This window comes from Populus nigra, chromosome 13 (genome assembly GCF_951802175.1).
Source record: "Populus nigra chromosome 13, ddPopNigr1.1, whole genome shotgun sequence".
Taxonomy (NCBI): Eukaryota; Viridiplantae; Streptophyta; class Magnoliopsida; order Malpighiales; family Salicaceae; genus Populus; species Populus nigra.
Genome location: NC_084864.1, coordinates 15,227,578 through 15,248,178, shown reverse-complemented (window position 1 = coordinate 15,248,178; position 20,601 = coordinate 15,227,578). Strand labels below are relative to the sequence as shown.

The 20,601-nt window shown below is 33.6% G+C and overlaps 2 protein-coding genes and 1 long non-coding RNA gene across 5 annotated transcripts; all 3 read right to left on the bottom strand.

Annotated features, from left to right (window-relative positions):
• Positions 1–895: 895 nt before the first annotated feature.
• Positions 896–20,410, bottom strand: LOC133670716 (heavy metal-associated isoprenylated plant protein 39-like). 2 transcript variants are annotated; one of them, XM_062091293.1, is made up of 3 exons: positions 20,223–20,410; positions 1,475–1,550; positions 896–1,345 (listed from the first exon to the last, which is right to left on the bottom strand). In XM_062091293.1, exons 1-3 carry the CDS (start codon positions 20,232–20,234, stop codon positions 1,050–1,052), a joined length of 384 nt encoding a protein of 127 aa, XP_061947277.1. In that variant the 5' UTR covers positions 20,235–20,410; the 3' UTR covers positions 896–1,049. The 2 variants fall into 2 exon arrangements, with proteins under 2 accessions (XP_061947277.1, XP_061947278.1); XM_062091294.1 differs by lacking the exon at positions 20,223–20,410 and adding an exon at positions 1,679–1,829.
• Positions 8,543–9,520, bottom strand: LOC133670718 (uncharacterized). Its single transcript, XR_009834153.1, has 3 exons — positions 9,350–9,520; positions 9,106–9,181; positions 8,543–8,713 (listed from the first exon to the last, which is right to left on the bottom strand). It is a non-coding gene; the product is annotated as an uncharacterized LOC133670718 (long non-coding RNA).
• LOC133670715 (heavy metal-associated isoprenylated plant protein 39-like) lies at positions 14,674–16,378 on the bottom strand. Of its 2 annotated transcripts, XM_062091292.1 has the most exons (4): positions 16,039–16,378; positions 15,645–15,720; positions 15,358–15,575; positions 14,674–14,881 (listed from the first exon to the last, which is right to left on the bottom strand). In XM_062091292.1, the coding sequence occupies exons 1-4, from the start codon at positions 16,042–16,044 to the stop codon at positions 14,831–14,833; spliced, it is 351 nt and encodes a 116-aa protein (XP_061947276.1). In that variant the 5' UTR covers positions 16,045–16,378; the 3' UTR covers positions 14,674–14,830. The 2 variants fall into 2 exon arrangements, with proteins under 2 accessions (XP_061947276.1, XP_061947275.1); XM_062091291.1 differs by lacking the exon at positions 14,674–14,881 and having other exon boundaries at positions 15,103–15,575; positions 16,039–16,371.
• Positions 20,411–20,601: the final 191 nt, after the last annotated feature.

The window sequence follows — 20,601 nt, the reverse complement described above, 5'->3', positions numbered from 1 at the left end:
TGTGTAGCGGGGTTGGTAAGAACGTGTTGTCCTTCTTAAAATCTCAGAGCTCAATTATTAGGCTTGTGGGGCGTCGTGCCGAATTAAAGGAAAGCACATTGGTGCTTCCAAAGTCGATCTGAAAGTGTATTTTCTTTCTTTCTTTTCTTTTTGGAAAAGAAAAGGAGGATTTAGATTTATAATTATTTATAACTCCAAAATGGGTGGTAAGAACGTGTTTTCCTGCTGAAAATCTCAGAGCTCAATTATTGGAACAAGAATGTTCGTATTATTTTACAGATACATGTGAAAAAATTAAGAAAGGAAAACGAGAACGTTTTCTTAAAATTATTTCGTTCACTAAAATTGGTTTATTATTATGACTTATTTTATCTTAGATAATACACAAATCAATTAACATATAAATACACAAATTTTTTATATTGGTTTAATTTTGAAAGATCCAACTATTCAAAGAAAGACAAAATGGTTTTCCAATAAAAAAAAAAACTATTTGGAGAATCTCCTAAAAAACATTAAAGCTTCTTAACGGATTTGTTTTCAGATAGACCATGTTTATTTGGTCTACGTCAGCAACACGTACCAAGTCACTTTCCATGCTTATCCCTCCCACGGCAACATTGATCCCTATAGCAGTACTTGCTGGTGATTTTTTATACAACTTTGTTTGATTTTTTATTTATTGGTTAAAGTGATATTCATACACTGATCAGGGATATTTTTCAAAAAAAAAATTAATTAATTATTATTTCGAGATAAAAAATTAAAAAAATAAATATAAAAAAATATTTTAGAGATATTTATTTTATATAACTCTATCTTCTTGATGAAATATGTTTTTATATTTATTTATTTTTATCTTGGAATAGTAACAAAATAATGCCTTACATGTCCATTAATAAAAAATCACTATCAAATTGGTATGCATTAATTAATACCAAAATAAGACCCACAATTCATTAATATAAAACAACCCAACACCAACAACTTTTGTACAGCTGTAGTGTAATCACTAATGAAGTTCTAATAACCACCCAAATTTCCCAAAATCACCAATAAATGACACGAGCATTATGATTATCCTCTACACATGAAACATAATAATATGGGGGCACATGAGGATGATAGGCCAGGCGGTAAGCCACCGGATCTGGATTTTTCTTCTGATCTCCTGCTGGCTTCTTCGGCGTCTCATCCTTTTTCTTCTCAGGCTCTTTTGCTGGTCCGACTGTAACTATTTCAGTGCAACACAGCTTTCTCAGTTTGGACACTATGCATACTGGATCAATGTCCCCTGTCACTGTCATCTTCTTCTCCTTCATGTCGATGGATAATGAATCCACCCCTGCAAATTTGCATCACAATTTAAACCACTAGTTTTTTTTTCAAAAAAAAATCATAAATACTTCCAACGTTGATCTTGATTTATTAGATAACTAATGACCATATATGTAGCAATAAATAAATTCAATACCTGAAAGACCAGAGACTGTCTTCATGGCTTTTTTCTTGGCTTTCTCATCATGCAACTCCACTTTCAACACAGCTTTCTGAAACAAAATAAGTTCATGTAAATTTTGTTATGAATCAATATCAAGATGATCAAGAAACAGGAATCACTTGAAATCAATACCAAATAATCTCTATATATATATAGAGAGAGAGAGATGATTCTCACCTTCATTTCAATAGCTTAGAGAGATGTGATCGAAGAAAAAGTTGAGATCAAACGGTAAATAAAGAAAGTTTGAGGTGAAGAGGTAAGGCGAGAGGAGGAGCTAAAAAAAACTCGGTGACGAGGTGAAGAGTACTTCTTTGTGTGGGGTTTTATAGAGGGAGTGAGGAGAGAACAGTGAGTCAAGCTGAGGACAGTGGCTTATGGTCAATGAACTTAAAATTGTAGGACCAGTAAAGGAAAGCACATTGGTGTTTCTTGCGCGGAAATTAATTTCGTTTCTAATTTGTTTACCGGAAAATAATTGTTTTTTACAAAGTGATTTTTTAAAAAGATAAATTCTTGAAAAGTGAGTTATTTTCTAATATTTAATGGTATCATAAAAAATAAATTGAAAAAAATACTTTTTAGTATTTGACTATCTCATGAAAAATAAATTGCTAATATTTCTTTCAAGTTTCTTACAATAATGAAAAACAAATCTTACAAATTAAAAAAGTTGAATAAAAATAAAATTAAATTTTTTTATCTAATTTCATAAATTATCTCAAATAAAATAAATAATAATTAAAATAATAGAGATAAAATCTAATAAATAAAAAAATTAAAAGATAAAAAAATTAAAAATAAATTAAAATTTCATAAATTATTTCAAATAAAATAAATAACAATCAAAAAAAGAATGAGGGTTAAAATTGATATAAAAATCAAATCAAATCAAATTTTAAGAGATGAAATTGAAGAAGAAAAGATTTGAAACAATATAGATATTAATTAAAAGTTTAAAAATCAAATTTCAAATAACATTATATTTTTAAATTTTTAATAATTTTCAAAAATTGTTTTCCGTTTAAAATATAAAAGAAAACTCTTTTATGAAAACAAACTTAATTAACCGTGGAGTTAATTAACCGTGGAGGCTAGTCTATGACAAAGGAACTCCAGCTCCTCTTTCTCAGAAACAACTCTCCAGTCTCTGGTCAGTGTGAATGCATGACATCTTCATTTCCTTATCTTTATTGTCGGGTAGAAACAGATCTGTTGTTTCCTTGCTTTGCTTTCAATCGGGAGTTAGGAAGGTTCCAGACAATGGCAAAAAATGTAAATCACTTTCTTAATCGAACCTTGTCACGGTATCGACAATTAATAGATGCATGTGGGTTTGTGGCTGCGGTCGGTCAACGAAGATTTCTCTTCCTTTTACTATATATTAACCCACATGTCGATCACATGGCAATACCAGGGAAGAGCTAGCTTCGAGGGAAATTGTATCCTCAAAACTTTGAAGAAGTTTACATCTTGGTTCAATAATTTATAGAATATGCTTATTTCACCCTTCCAGGAATTATGTCCCGTAACCCTTTCTTGCTTCATTTTCAGTTTTTTCTATGATTTTTTCCTGAGGTTATAATTAGTTTTGCCCTCGCGTGGTATCGTCTTCTAATTCAGTCCGTATTTGCTGTTTCCATTTCACATTCCGTGATTGACATGTCGACCTGTAGTAATTAATTAAGAGTTTACTGAAATTAATTAATTAATTAACTATCCCCTTATTAAACAATCCATCAGAAACCAATAATTGTTCAGTAGCTTTGTTGTTCTGATCAAAAAAATATCCCTATGTTTTTCATTTTATTTTTTTTAAAAGGAAAAAAAAAACAACAAATTAAAAAGAAACATATATAGAACTGGCTAGAGGAATATGTTTTAATTGTACATATAAATTCAAAATATAAAAACCAAATACATAATTAATTTATGAAGCATGTGTTGGGGATTTTCGGCTCCCCATGCGCGGACTGGTGGTGTACTGATAGTTGCTCATATGGAGGGTAAGCACACTGACACAATATTTAACGTGGTTCGGCAAATCGCCTACATCTACGGGAGAGGTCCATTTTATTAGATATAGAGATATATGGAGGAGAAGAATTACATCTGCTGCTCTTACAGCTGCTGCAATGGCAGCAAGGCTGCTACCATTGCAGCTCTCTCTTTTTCTCTACTCACACTCACGTTTTCTCACTCTCTTCAACCCTCTCAATTTGCTCTCAACAAGACATGCCTCTTTATAGGCAAATATGGTCAATATGGAGGGGCTAATAATGCCTTAAAGTGTGCCACCAATTGTGGCATGAATGGAGCTACCACTAAGCATAGTGGTGGGTGGGGCATTTGCCACAATAATGGCAATTTCCTAACAATCACCCCCTTTGCCATTTATGTGGGCAATTGTCCTTTTGCTTTTTCAGCACAAGCTTGCATTCTGCAGGTCTTCCAAGCTTACCATTCTGAGAGCGTCTTCAACACAACATTCCCCTTCGAGCGTATCAACCATGCTCAGTCCGGAATGATTTTTCAAGCCTTACACCAAGGCTTACAACACCCCCTCAAACGGATATTCCAAGTGCGACAGTCATTATCTGAGTATCTCAATATGATCACAAGCTCACCACTCTTCCAAGAGTCTACTCATCCAGGAGTTGCGCCTGCCCTCTGTTCCACCCTAGGAACCACGCCTTACTTCTCCGTGAGTCTCTCGCTCTTAGTCGTAAGAGTCCAGGTAGCTCTCCACCTTTAACCATGGGGGCAGCCCATTAAAGGTTGATCCATATCTATCTTCATACTCTGAGTATTACAATGCCATTACCGAGCTCACCACCTTGACAAGAGTCAACTCGTTCTCGGAACCTACGCATGCCCTTCTGCTTCTTCATAGCAGCCGCGTCTTAATGCTCCACAAGTCACACACTTATTGTCCAAGGCAAATGTCTTCTAGCTCATTGATCTTTAGCATGGGGGCAATATCCATGAAAGTCAATCCTGCATTTGTCTCCATACTCATCATAGCCACTTCATTGGCTATACACATGTCCACTCATATCTAGCCATCACATCGGCTTTGGGGTTGTTCTGAACTGGGCTCATATCGTGGCCCACACACCTTCTCCTTAGGTGTCTCCGCTCGTCGTCATACTGCGGTCTGAAATGGGGCTCCTATCATGGCCCTCACACCTTCTCTAAGGCGTCTTCACCCATTGTCATGGGGCGGTCTGATCCGGGGCTCCTAGCACGGCCCACACACACACCTTCCATCTAAGGTGTCTTCACCTTTCATAGGTGGTCGCATCCTCCTTCAGTTGAGATGCTTCAAAGTGGCTCCAAAATTCTCTACCACCATGTGCACTATGGGAGAGATTACTGCCACTGACTACATAGAAAGTGAAAGTTGCGGTATACTCCTCGCAATCCTCCACCTCGATTTCTATGTTTGGAGCTTCTGTGCCTTTCTGCTTGACAGCTCCACCTACACCAACTCTCTTTGGTGTCTTCGCCTTTCATCATAGGCGGTCGCCTTTTATCACAGGCGTTTGCACCCCCTCAATTAGGTGCCTCTACAACAACTCTCTTTCCATCCTTGCATGCATTGGAAAGGTCTTCGTCTGTTGTCTTCATTAAGAGCATAAGAGACTTCCTGTTGTACAAACTTTAATAGTCTCTGCTCTGAGCTTCATCTGGGAACACTTCTTTTCCTTGCACCTGTTGTCTCATTACAGTACCTCGTTGGATCCTACAGGTACTCCAGCACAATCTCCGTGTACCCTCGTACAATTTCTGTTCTCCAGATTTCTCCCTATTCCTTGCTTATGTTTGACAGCAGCTCATCCTGTCACAACACTTGTCCAAGTCAAAATAGGGTGCCAATCTTTATCCCTTTATTGTATTCCTCTTCCATTATCAGGGTCTTCATCAATTCTCCCCTCAAGAAATCACAGTCACCGAATCTAACTTCTTTGGAGAAATCACCACTTCATCAGATCCTTGAACCTTCGGAACCCAACTGTTCCCTTATGCCGTCATCCTGCTAGTCTTCAACCGTTTCATTACAAACTGCTATATATACAAAAATAGTACCGTATGGATAATCCTTCCACTAAGCAAGTTCCTAAGAAAGATTGGAGGGGTCACACTGGTCCCGCTTAAAACCCAATCTCCTAGACAGAACTTCTCAGGCCATATCTATCCATCGTACTGTCTTTCCGTATATACAACCATTTGCTAGCTTTGTTGCGGCTTTCCTTTACAAGTGATTTGGAATATACTGGTTTAATACATGATTTCTCAACATCTTGCGAGACTACCAGTTCTTAGATTCGTCAAGATTGGTCTTCATCAGTTTTCACTCTACACCGCTAATTGTCCACTTGATCGGGTGTCCAGAGTGTCCCAATTTTGCCTTCCCTCAAGGCAATTAAAATTCTCCCCACTTAGCAGTTCAGCACATGTAATTGGGTAAACATGTGCACCTTCTTCTTCTTCTCTTCAACGACCACCATGATGACCTTCAGATGCCTCCTGATCGGGCAATCTCTTTTGTTAATTCACCACCACCACTTTCGGTCTCAAATCTCAACGATTAGACCGTACAATTGCATCCGGAACGATCAAATTAGTTGGAAACAAGTCTGAAATCGTCCAAATCGCACTTCAGACGGCTAAGATTTGATCAAAACAATTCTGGCCTAATCAACGGCTCAGATTCAATCTCAGTTCCGGTTGCATGTAGGATCAGCTACACTGGATCCTGTCCCTCGGCTCGGCTCCAATTCGGCTCAGCTCACTCGGCTCGGCTTGGCTCGGCTCGCGACTGATGATATGGCAGGTGGGTCCCACTTTGCTGACGTGTCTGCTGACTGGTCGATGACGTGGCATGCTGACTATGCATGCTGGCATCACACTTACATCAGGCTGATGTCATCCCTGCATGCCTACTATGCATGCTGACATCACAATTATGTCATGCTGACGTCATCCATATCCGGGTCAGGCACATGGGTCGGGTCAACTGGTATTCGGGTCGGGTCAGCCCATCCGGGCGAAGAAGACGCGTGGGGCGCGTCTGCGCGCGTGGGCAGACGCCTTGCCGGAGAGTGATGGAGAGTGCGGTATGTCCAACGTCCGATTTTGACGCCGTTTTCACCAGTGGCTTCGTCTCGGCCTCCTCTACACAGTGGTATGGTCAAAACACCATTTTGAGAACTTTCATTTTTGAGCAAAAATCAAACACCACTTAAACCATCAGCTCTGATACCAATTGTTGGGGATTTCCGGCTCCCCATGCGCGGACCGGTGGTGTACTGATAGTTGCTCATATGGAGGGTAAGCACACTGACACAATATTTAACGTGGTTCGGCAAATCGCCTACATCCACGGGAGAGGTCCATTTTATTAGATATAGAGATACATGGAGGAGAAGAATTACATCTGCTGCTCTTACAGCTGCTGCAATGGCAGCAAGGCTGCTGCCATTGCAGCTCTCTCTTTTTCTCTACTCACACTCACGTTTTCTCACTCTCTTCAACCCTCTCAATTTACTCTCAACAAGACATGCCTCTTTATAGGCAAATATGGTCAACATGGAGGAGCCAATAATGCCTTAAAGTGTGCCACCAATTGTGGCATGAATGGAGCTACCATTAAGCATAGTGATGGGTGGGGCATTTGCCACAATAATGGCAATTTCCTAATAGCATGAGCATCGGTTAATTTGTTAGGCTATGAGGGCTAGGTTATAAATCTCTGTATGATAATAATTCACCGAAATTAGAAACCAAGACCCGAAAGCTTGGTAGAAACTAGACTAAAAGAAAATACAATAGTGTCGAGCTTTGTAAAAGCAATCCAACAGGTGCGGATTTGCTTTCGGGATGGATACGGGAGGAATCCAGTCAACTCAGATCGATTGCTTTCTTAACTTATTAAAAAACTTGGTTCAGCCCAACAAATCTAGGTCTAGATTTGATTTTAATTTCCAAAAATAAATAAATGATTGACTTGTTTTGACGATTTTTTTTCCAAAAATAATAGTTAATTCAAGAAGTTGATCCTCCTAATATATAATCTGTATGTATCTTAACTGGATCAATTCTGAGTTTTTTATAACTGTGTGCATGGAATCTCATGGGAATTGGTCTGAAGATTTTGTATCTAATTCATTAAATATTTTATATTTTTCTTATAAATAATGAAATCAAGTTGGAAACCTTTTCTCTGTCCTTTTAAATAATTTTTTAATTTAATTTATATATAACAAGTCCTAATGCACTGATAGGATAGCTAAAAAAATTGTTCTTCTTTAACTATATGAATTTAAATATTGAAATCATAGTTTAATATTGATGAGATTCGAGTATATTCCTGCAAACACACACACATATATATAAAAATAAACTTTATGAAATTGAAACTTAATTTTTATTTCCCGAAATAATAACTTTTACATTTAGAATTAAAATATTAAGAAATGACACAAATTGCATTAGGATCCTCCTCAACACTTACAAAATGTGGATAATGGTAATGATAAGCAGTGATGTGCAGATCTTGATCTTGCTTCTTCGGCTCTTCTTTCTTGGGTTCCTCCTTTTGCTTTTCGGGTTCTTTTGCCGGTTCTACTGTAACTATTTCTGTGCAGCACAGCTTTCTCAGTTTGGCAACTATGTGTACTGGATCAATGTCCTCTATCACTGTCAGCTTCTGGTCCTTCATCTCCATGGATATTGAATGCACCCCTGCAAGTTTGGCATCACAGAACAAATACTTAAAGATTTATAAGTTAGTGAACATAGCAAAGTTATCAAACATGTCGCAAGGTTCGGATCATGGATTAGATAGATTAAACCAGGTTACAAGTTATAAATATTGAAATCATAGTTTAATATTGAAAATTTATTAAACCAGGTTACAGGTTACATGTCGCAATGAAAATTTATTCTTCTTTAACTTTGTGAATTTAAATATTGAAATCATAGTTTAATATTGATGAGATTCGAGTGTATATTCTTTAACTTGGGTTCCTCCTTTTGCTTTTCGGGTTCTTTTGCCGGTTCTACTGTAACTATTTCTGTGCAGCACAGCTTTCTCAGTTTGGCAACTATGTGTACTGGATCAATGTCCCCTATCACTGTCAGCTTCTGGTCCTTCATCTCCATGGATATTGAATGCACCCCTGCAAGTTTGGCATCACAGAACAAATACTTAAAGATTTATAAGTTAGTGAACATAGCAAAGTTATCAAACATGTCGCAAGGTTCGGATCATGGATTAGCTTTAAATTAAACCAGGTTACGAGATAAAACTCACCTTAAGTTGATGGTGTTTTTGTTTTTATATTTTAAAAGTATTTTTAAAAGAATTTAATTTTTTTTATTTTTTATTAATTTTAAATTAATATATTATTAGTATTTTCAAATCATAAAATGTGTTGATATCAAAAATAATTTTTAAAAAATAAAAAAATTATTAATATATATTTTGGTATAAAAAATTATTTAAAAAACAACTGTTACCACGTTACCAAACAAATTCTTACTGAATGAATCGGGTTCAATACTGTGGATCATAGAAGGAAAATAAATAAATTTAATACCTGGAAGCCTAGATACTGTCTTCATGGCTTTCTTCTTAGCTTTCTCTTCATGCAGATCCAATTTCAGCACAGCTTTCTGCAAAATAATAAGTCCATGTAAATTTTTTTTATAAATCAATATGAAGATAATCAAGAAACTGGAAAAGAAGAAGAAGGAAGAAATGAATTAAACTTGAGTACTCATTCTTTCACGCATGCAATGTGCACAAAAGATAGAAGCCCAGTAGGCCTTAACTGATCTCACCTTCATTTTCGCGGCTTTGAGGCATCTGGACAAAGAAAATTGAAGATCAAAGACGGCAAAGAAGAGGCCAGGAAATGGAAAGGAGATTATTAGCTTGGTGAGCTGAAGAGGTTCTGGGGGGGAGAGAGATTTTACAGTGAAGGAGAGAGATATGAGTCAACCGTAGGACAATAGTCTCCAATAATTGCACTTTTTTAATGAGTCTTACCTTTTTATTTTTTACTTTATGCTATTTACAAGAATAAAAAGCTACAATTGTGAAGAAAATTATATTTTTTTACTTCTAATTTTATTTTCATTAACATCCTTCGAATTACAAAGTATAAAATTAATAAAATGTTCAACTATTTTAATATAATTTTACTTATACAGTCCCTTAAAAAAATCTTAATATATTAAAAAATAATCATTCTTTACTTATAAAATTTTTATATGATAATAATAACAATATTTATTAATAATATAACGATAAATTTGAAATTCAATTTTTTATTAAAAATAAATTTATAATCCAATAATTAACTATTATTTCTAAATAAATTTAATTTCACGTCAAAATATGAACTAAACAATAAAATTAAAAATAAATAATAAATACCTAATTAATTATTAATAATTTATTTAATTTAAATTTAGTCAGATTAATTTATCAATCATAATCATAAGTATCAGTTAATTTAATGGACTATTAGGGCTAAGTTATAAATCTGTGTATGCTCCCGAAAACTCGATAAAAACTAGACTAGAAGAAAACAAAATGTCAGAGTTTTATAAAAGCATTTGCTCTGGGGATGGATACGGGAGTACGCAACGATATTTATTGTTGATGGAGATATTAGTTTGGTCAAGAAGTCCAAACATTCTTGTCATTATAGACTCACACTGGCTTTATTAGAAGCATCTCGATCCCATCCCCAACAATGGCCAAATTCTACTTAATTAATATTTTAATTAATTGCAGGACTGCTTTGCAAATGACGTATCAACTGATGACGTCTAAAACCACTTTTTCCAATTTTGATTAAGGCCCTTTTTATCATCTATAGACAGTGGTGAGTAAAACTAGCTGGAAAATAGTATGAAAAAACCTGTTATTACTCAATTTTAGAGTCCATAAGCTGCAGACGGTGTATGTCTTTTTTGAATTGAATGTAGGAGCTAAACTCATGTTTGCTGGAAGATTGATAAAAGTAAAGAAAAAAATATTTTTTCAAAAAAACCTGTTTGAGTTGTTTTTTGCTCTTTTTATCCTTCTCTTTTGCTGTCAAAATCATCAGGTTTTCTTAGATTGATCAAGAGACTTCAAAATGCTAAATTCATTCCTTCTTTATCTGGTCTTTAAGGTTGGCTAAATCCCCCAGAATTTGCACCAGTTATCTAAAACGATTTTATCTCACTTTGAGTCCTTCATCAAAGTTGTAGTCCGGGACACGTAGATGAATTTGGGTTTTTGAATTGCTTGATTTCAATATCAGAAGCTCAAGATATCCCTGTTTGAATATCTAGTGTGGAAGCAAAGATTCTTGCTGCGAGAAGGATTTTTTTTGCCCGAGTTTGCAAGGACACAATTGCAAGATGCTTAAAGATTGAAGACCAATTGCAGGCCAATTTGAATCTTTTTGGACCAAGGACCAAATGGAAAAGGTGCTAAAATAAGGAGGATGATTTGAAGATAAAACAATAGAAAGGAATTTTGCCGAAGGAAGACATTGAAGAAAACATGTTTACCTGCATAGCAAGCTGTTTTCTTTCTTTCCTTTTTATCTGAAATTTCTTTTCTGGTTTCTATGTTTCTGTCGCTTGAATGGAGAGCTCCATACCACGTTTTTATTGCCTCATTTCAAAGGGAGCAGCTGGCCCTATTGAAGGAAAGAAAAGAGCCACACCATCCTCTAAAATTGGAAAGAAATCAGGCGTGAGCACAAAATCAAAATTAAAATATTGCAGTTTTCTTTTTGCGTTTTTTTACTGCAAATCAGTAGGGATTTGCATCCTAGAATTAATGCATTAAATATTTCCTAAATAGAGATATGTTAGACTATATATAAGCCCCTCTAATGACCTAGAAAAGAAGGGAGAAAAACCAGAGAGAAAGGAGCAGAAAAAAACAGCAAAGAGAAAGACAAGAAAAACGCAAGAGTCAGAGTAAAAAAATGCAGTAAATAGAGGGAGTTTCTTTCTTGCATTTTGGTGTTATTGTGAGGAAAGAGGAGAAAAAAAAGACAAGACGGAGAGGGAGCTTTGCTGCTAAACCTTGACAACAACGTTCACTTGGTTTTATTTCATCTTCTGCAGGAAAAAAAAAACAGTGAGACCTGCAGGTAAGTCTTAACTTTCTCCTCTCTTGCTGCCTTTAAATCTGTTGTATTGATGTTTTAAAAACCTCTTTTGTCTTTGCTTTGCATATTCGTTTTCAATTTTAGACTATACAATGAACGCTTGCCTTTTGTTGTTCCTGTCGTGGCTTTGAGTTTTAGATGGGTGATTATGTTAAGAGTTGGTTGGTTTCTTTTTTTTCTTTTTTTTCCTTCTTTCGCTGGTTCATAATTAAGGAACCGTGGGAGGGGGCTGTTGTTTCTTCATCATCAACTCCATTTTCTGTTCGTGTTCCTCCATGCTTTTTGATTGAAATAGCCGGCCATGTTTGCTTTGGTTTTAGTCCGCGATATATATGTGTTATAAAAACATGTCGTCACAAGCTCTTTCTGTTTGTATGAAACTAGTATGGCAATTTCTCCTGGATTGGTAAAAGAAAATAGGTCATGAGTCATGAGTCATGGACACATGCAGTAGGATTTTGATTTCAAAATTTCAGTTTCAGAACTTTGGCTCCCTCATGTATACAGGTTTAGTCCTTTCTAGTTACAGAATTTTAAGTTGATTTGAACTTGAATGATTTTTGTCACGAATTGTTTCAAGCTTATTGTAGTTCTTATAATATGAATGATGGCTTGCTACTTTCCATTTTGGTGTTTACGTTTAATTGTGCTCTTTGTGTTTTGACAAAAAATAAAAAAAAAATGTTTTCTTGTGTGCTGCATACGGCCAATACCCTAACATATTTTGAATGTTCTTTTTTTTATACAAAAAATATTTGAAGTTTTGAAAATGTGTTTTCGCATGGATTTCTTAAATACAAAAAAAAATTATTTTCTTGCATTTCTGGATTTTGCAACATGTTTGTAAAACTCCAAAGGATATTGGTCAATATTCTAAAAAATATAAAAATCTTATTTTGAGGGGAATTCATCTATTATTCACCGCTAATGTTTAGATAAAGAAATCCTTAAAGGACGAATATCCAAAATATTATTGAGAATAATTTGTTATTGTTCATTGTTAATATTTGGATAAAGAAACCCTGAGTGGTAAATATCCAAAATAATTTTCAAGGAATAATGAATCCGCACACATCCTTGAAAGAAGACTTGATTATAATCGAGAACATTTTAATTTTTTTACTCCACGGTTTACGAGCTATGAGAGTATAAAACACTAAGGCAAAAAAAATAGGTTTTTTTTTAAGTGCCCTAGATTTCTAAATTTTTGTTCCTCCTCCTTGCGATTTATGAGTCGCAAACTCTTGAAATACTAAGGGAAAAATGAGCTTTCGAAGTACATGGAATCAACTTGGATTTCTAACTTAATAAATTTAGTTTGAATCAAACTTAGGAAAACAGATGGGATTAGAAAACACTAACACAATAGCAATTATAAAGTAAACCAGACACCAAGCAGCTTACCTTATGTAGGGCGTACTAGGGGTGCTAATACCTTCCCTTAATTTATGCAACTAGTCACTTGCCTTAGAATCTCTGAAAGACCAGTTAGGATTCCTAGTGAATGAAATACTAGGTGACGACTCATTTACACAACAACAAAGACCCCGAAATCAATCGAGGATCGCCGCGACGCCACGCTCCGCCGTAAAAGTGCAACAAAATCTATGGTTTTTTAATAGCCAACCTCTGCAAGAGTTAGTAGCTGTTTGTTTTTTAATTTTAAAAATATTTTTAAAAAAATTTAAATATTTTTTATTTTATTTATTTTAAATAAATATTTTTTTGATGTTTTCAGATCATTTTAATGCGCTGATGTCAAACATAATTTGTAAAAAATAAAACAAAAATTATTTTGATATATTTTTAAATAAAGAACCACACTTATAAACATACTATTAACATTGAAGGTGTCCGTACTTTGACAAATCTCCATCATATTTCGATCCTATGACTTCCTCTGATCACAGGTGAAGTAAGTTTAGCCTACACCATCTAAGCTTAAACATATATGGTTTTGTTGAATTAATCTTAAAAAAACAGTAATCTTAGCAAAAGTGGACTTCAATTGTTTGAAGTGGATAACGTTGTTTAATTTCCTAGCTAGTTGATGACATGATTAGTATTTGTTGATGTAAACTTAAAGAATAGGTTTGGTCGCTATGAAGATTTATTTATTTCTTGACTTTTTAATTAAATTTCGAAAAAAAAAGGTGATAACAGGATCCTATCAAAAATATTATCGGAAATCTAAGACAATATAGTCCGACTACAGCAATATTGAAATTGATAGGTTTTTTTGGCTCTCTCTTTAGCTTTATGTTTCTGATCTCTAGAAGGTCTTTCGTCCTTTATTTTAGTGTATGATAGCGGGGAAGAGCAATATTTCTTATTTTTATTTTTTAATAGGATTCTTCCTTGTGAGTGTTCTTTCTATCTGTTATTATATATCTGAAAAAATCAAGTTATAATAATTGGATAAAGAAGAAAAAAAACCTCTCACGTGTGGAATTATAGATTGATGTGTAATTAATTTAATTCAAAATATAATTGACGTCCATCATACATGCTGATGTGTCTTTGTCTATACATATATATAATTCTTAGGGCGTTGTCGCTCTATGCATGGAGTTTTCTGCAAATTAAACGAACATTAGCCGGCATTCTTGTCCAGGTTGAGAAGGTCATGATCAGTACTGCTACAGAACAAGCTCCAGATGCTTATCCTCCCACGGCAATATTTTTTACACAGATTTGTTCGATATTTTATTCATTGGTGAAAGTGATCTTCACACACTGTGTGGGATATTTTTCAACGACCAAAAGAGCCCATGCACGAACTGTAAAAAAGAATGTGACTTGCTCACCATAATTCACCAGAGGAATGGAGACTCGACTCTCCTCTGAAAAAAGTGAAGAACAAAAGTCATAGGAGTGGGAAAGGGAAAATCGTTGCCCTTTTCATACAAAACAGTAGAATTGCAGGATCGTTTTTGAGATTTATCCCACAAGATGCCAAAACAACATTAGTCAACAACACCACGTTCATCGTATTGCATCAATCCATCACATTAGTTTTCATGTTTCCATGGAGGATGAGTTCTTAAGGAAACAATTTTGTACTTTTCTTGCAATCGTTTTCTCTTAGAACACCACTACATGACCTGTTCTGTGCTAAAACCCTGGCCAAGTAATTGTATTCTCAAACCCTGTGTCCGCCAAACACAAAGTTCACATGATTTCCCATTTCCAGCTATAAAAAGACAAGAAAAATCAAAAATTAAGTACTCATAACCAGTACTTGGATATGGTAGAAAAAACAAGTACAACATGGAAAAAAAATAATCTCCGTGCGTTTATTGTTTTGAAAATAAAACTTTTATTTAAAAAATATTTTAAAAATAAATTTATTTTATATCTTCAATTTTGTTTCCTTAACGAAACACCTGATTTGTTCTCAGTTTTCCATATGCATAATATCAAAATAAGACCCATAATTTATTTATATAAAACAACCCAACACCATCAACTTCTGTTCTAATAACACCGAAAATTTTCAAAATCACCAACTAATTATCAGAGCTATTTTTTTTTCCACTTATTTCATCTTTATATATTATATTTGTTTTTAACGTCTGATTAAGAAATGACACAAGCATTTGGAGTATCCTCTACACTTCTAACATAATAATATGGGGGCATATGAGGATTATAGGCCTGGTAAGCCACCTGATCTTGATCTTGATCTTTCTTCTTCTGATCTCCTTGCTTCTTCGGCTCTTCTTTCTTGGGCTCATCTTTTTTCTTCTCAGGCTCTTTTGCCGGTCCTACTGTGACTATTTCTGTTTGACACAGCTTTCTCAGTTTGGCCACTACGCATACTGGATCAATGCCCCCTATCACTGTCATCTTCTTGTCCTTCATGTCGATGGATACTGAATCCACCCCTGCAAATTTGCATCACAATTTATTAGGTAATGACCATATAGCAATAAATAAATAAATAAATTCAATACCTGAAAGACCAGAGACTGTCTTCATGGCTTTTTTCTTGGCTTTCTCATCATGCAACTCCAATTTCAACACAGCTTTCTGCAACAAAATAATCAAGATAATCATGTGAATTTTGTTATAAATCAATATCAAGATAATCAAGAAACAGTAATCACTTAAAATCAATACCAAGGAATCCCATTAAAACAATGACTAAATCAAACTGAAGCCATCAAAACTCAATGAATTATGTAAAAGAAGCAAGGTCTTCATCAAAATAAGTAAATCAACAGGAAAAAAGAAAGTAAGGAAAAGAAAAGAAAACTTGACGCATGATTCATTCATGCAAGCATACAAGTCATATCTAATAGAAAATATATATATATATAGAGAGAGAGAGAGAGAGCTGATTCTCACCTTCATTTCTATAGCTTAGAGAGATATGATCAGAGAAAACGTTGAGATCAAACAGTAAACAAAGAAGCTTGAGATGAAGAAGCAAGGGAAGAGCTAAAAAAAGTAAAACATGGTGATCAGAAGGGTTCTTTGTGGTGGGGTTTAATTATAGTAAGGGAGTGAAGAGAGAGCAATGAGTCAACCTGAGAGAAGTAGTTTATGGTAAAAAAAAGCAAAATCGTAGGACCAGTAAAGGAAAGCACATTGGTGTATTTTCTTTCTTTCTTTCTTTTCTTTTCTTTTTGGAGAAGAAAAGGAGGATTTAGATCTATAATTTATAACTCCAAAAAGTGTGCAGCGGGAGTGGTAAGAACATGCTTTCCTTCTTAAAATCTCAGAGCTCAATTATTGGAACAAGTATGTCTGTATTAGTGAAAAAAGAAAGGAAAATGAGAATGTTTTCTTAAAATTATTTCGTTCGCTAAAATTGATGTGCTGCCTATTTCTTTCTTACAAAGAATGTTTTCTCTCTAGCGGCTTCTGGGGCGTCGTGCGGAATTAATGACCGGCTTTCTTAATGTAGTTGAAATCCTCCCGATATTTCCTTCATAAAACCGGGTATGACATCCGGTTTGGCACTTGTGAGATCTTTCTCTCTCTCCCTCTCTCTTTCCATTTTGATATTGACAGGTGTCACCTTAGATTATTAAATCAACTATTTAATATGATTTTCTTTAAGATTTGATATCTGTTATTTTAATTATTGTTTTTTATTTTAAATGATTTATAAAATTTGAGTTCTTTTTATTTCATTATCCTTTAGTTTTTATATTTCTTTTTATTATTATTATTTATTTTATCTTAGATAATACACAAATCAATTAACATCTAAATACAAAAAGTCTCATGAACTCTAAATTCAAGAATCAGGAGAGATTTTAATCCTACATGAAAAAACCCATTAACACGTGAAATTAAATGGTTAAAATCCCTTACCACAACCATAACAACTAAAAGGAATATGCTTCTTGCAAAGAATCAACGTTTTCCCCTTTCTCTGCCATTTTTGCATACATTTTTTTTTAAGTTCTAACCTTAAACTCCTAATTTTAAATATCAATTCAGAGTTATTATTGATACTATTTTATTTTCTTAGTTCATCCAAATTTACATACTGTTTTTACTGAATAGATTTTTGAGTAAAAATATATTCGGTACTAATTTTGCATTACCATAATAGTTGAGATTTGAATTAAATTAGATGATGCACTTGTTTTTTCAAAAAACATATCATTCATTTTAATTATATTTTTAAAAAAAACAAGCTCGTGTTCAGCCCTTTTAAACGGTCAGGTGTTGGCCTGGTCTTTTTTTCTTATTTTTTGGTAATTTGATGTTCTTAAAAAAATTCATGCTTTTTAAAAAATTTTGTTTTTTAAATAATTTTTTAATTTATATTTAAATCAATACCCCTTCTCTTTGATTTTTTTTATTTTTATAGGTTGTAATTTTTAAATGGTGTTTTTTTTAAATATACTGTATGTATTTATTTTTTGAATAAATTTTTCTAATTAATCTATAATTTTTTTCATGTTTTATATTATTAAACTTTATTTTTAAAAAATAAATAAAAAATATTTTTTTTTTGATAGTATCTCTAGTAAGTGCAACATTGTGTGATATGTTTTTTCCTTTTATTTTATGCAATCAATTTTGTATATATATCTATTTTTATTGTTATTTAATTAAATAAAAAGTTAATTTTAATAAATAAAATAATTAAACATAATCGGTTAAATAAACCACGTTGCAATATTAAATATCTTGATCTATATTTGTCTCTTAATTTTTTCAGATATATATTTATTTATCATTAATGATATTTTTTATTTGTTAACATAAAAATAATTTGTAATTTATTTAATTAAATGTATGTATTAGTTTTTTATATTTATACTTAATATTTTTTAAGTTAAAAAACCTGTCAAAAAAAGCTTACATATTTAATTTTCTTGTTGAAAAAGAATATCTACCCCGCGACAAGAGCGTAGACCAAATAATTAATGTGTGTGTGTGTTGCGTGGTGTCATGCCAGACAAACATTAGGTGGCATCTTGTCTAGGTGGAGAAGGGCTTTATCACTATCTTACTAACAAACAAACATCACTTGGCATCTTGCCTCGGTGGAGAAGGGCTTTATCACTATCTTACTAACAAACAAATTTTATGACTATTTATATAAAATACAAAATTAAGATTTTCAGATTCTAAGATTAAAATTATAAACACCATAAAAAAATAGAGAAAAATCTCTTATATTTTATTAAAATCTAAATAATAAAAGAACAATAACTATTTATATAAAATTTCACGGATTTGTTTTCAAATAAACCATTGATTCGTAGATACTTGCTGTGATTTTTTATACAACTTTGTTTGATTTTTTTTATTTATTTACGTGGGTGTCCGGGCCAGCTTGTGTGCACCTTGACTAATTCCATAGGCCCTGAAGTTAACGACCATATAAGTTTTTAGTGGCCATCATATAAGTAACTACAAGACTCGAACCTGAAACCACATAAGGAGCAAACCCTTTAATCATTTTCTCAAGAAAACGTGACTTTCTTACGATTCACAGAGGAAAGCAGACTCCTTAAGAAAAAAAGTGAAGAACATCAAAATAGTAGAGAGAACCAAAAGTTAATGGAGTGGAAAAGGGTTTGGTTTGCCCTTTTCATACAAAGCAGGATAGTTTTTGAAATTGGTCGAAGAAGACATGCCAAAACAACATTAGTCATCACTTTAGTTTTCATATTTCCTTGGAGGATGAGTTTTTTTTAAGGGAACAACGTTGTACTTTCCTTGTAATCATTTTCTTTTAGAACACCACATGCATTGCTTGAACAAATTGGCCTTTTTATGGGCGAAAACCGTGACCAAAGTAACGGCGGCCTTTTATTCTCAAATTCTGTGTCAACAAATACCAAACTCAAAGTTGGCATGATTTCCCATGTTCATTTTCATAAAATTTAATTATTATCTCCAGATAAAAACAAATAAATATAAAAAAATATTTATTTTATATAACTCTATCTTCTTGATGAAATATGTTTTTATATTTATTGTTTTTAATTTTTTTTATCTTGGAAAAGTAACAAAATAATGCCTTACGTGTCCATTAATAAAAAATCACTATCAAATTGGTATGCATTAATTAATACCAAAATAAGACCCACAATTCATTAATGTAAAACAACCCAACAACATCAACTTTTTGTACAGCTGTAGTGTAATCACTAACGAAGTTCTAATAACCACCCAAATTTCCCAAATCCACCAGGAAGCCATATTATTTTTTTCCACTTATTTCATCTCTATATATTATATTTGTTTTTAACATCAAATTAAGAAATGACACAAGCATTTTGATTATCCTCTACACATGAAACATAACAATATGGGGGCATATGAGGATGATAGGCCAGGTAAGCCACAGGCTCAGGATCTTTCTTCTGATCTCCTTTCGGCGGCTCATCTTTTTTCTTCTCAGGCTCTTTTGCCGGTCCTACTGTGACTATTTCTGTGTGACACAGCTTTCTCAGTTTGGCCACTATGCATACTGGATCAATGCCCCCTGTCACTGTCATCTTCTTGTCCTTCATGTCGATGGATACTGAATCCACCCCTGCAAATTTGAAGCACAAATTAAACCACTAGTTTTTTAAAAAAACAAATATCATAAATACTTCCAACGTTGATCGATCTTGATTTATTAGATAATTAATGACCATATATATAGCAATAAATAAATTCAATACCTGAAAGACCAGAGACTATCTTCATGGCTTTTTTCTTGGCTTTCTCGTCATGCAACTCCACTTTCAACACAGCTTTCTGCAACAAAATAAGTTCATGTAAATTTTGTTATGAATCAATATCAAGATGATCAAGAAACAGTAATCACTTGAAATCAATACCAAATAATCTCATAGAAACAATAACTAAATCAAACTGGAGCTACCAAAACTCCCTGAATTATGAAAAAGAAGCAATTTTTTCCTCAAAATAAGTAAATCAACATAAAGAAAAAGGGAAAGAAAAGAAAACTTGGCTCATGATTCTTCCATGCATGCATACAAGTCATATATATATATATATATATATATATAGAGAGAGAGAGAGAGAGAGAGAGAGATGATTCTCACCTTAATTTCCATAGCTTAGAGAGATGTGATCAAAGAAAAAGTTGAGATCAAACGGTAAATAAAGAAAGTTTGAGGTGAAGAGGTAGGCGAGAGGAGGAGCTAAAAAAAAACTCGGTGATGAGGTGAAGAGTTCTTCGTGTGGGGTTTTATAGAGAGAGTGAGGAGAGAACAGTGAGTCAAGCTGAGGACAGTGGTTTATGGTCAATGAACTTAAAATTGGAGGACCAGTAAAGGAAAGCACGTTGGTGTTTCTGGCGTGGAAATTAATTTCGTTTCTAATTTGTTTACCGGAAAATAATTGTTTATTACAAAGTGATTTCTTTAAAAAATAAATTTTTAAAAAGTGAATTATTTTATATTTGATAATATTATATGAAAT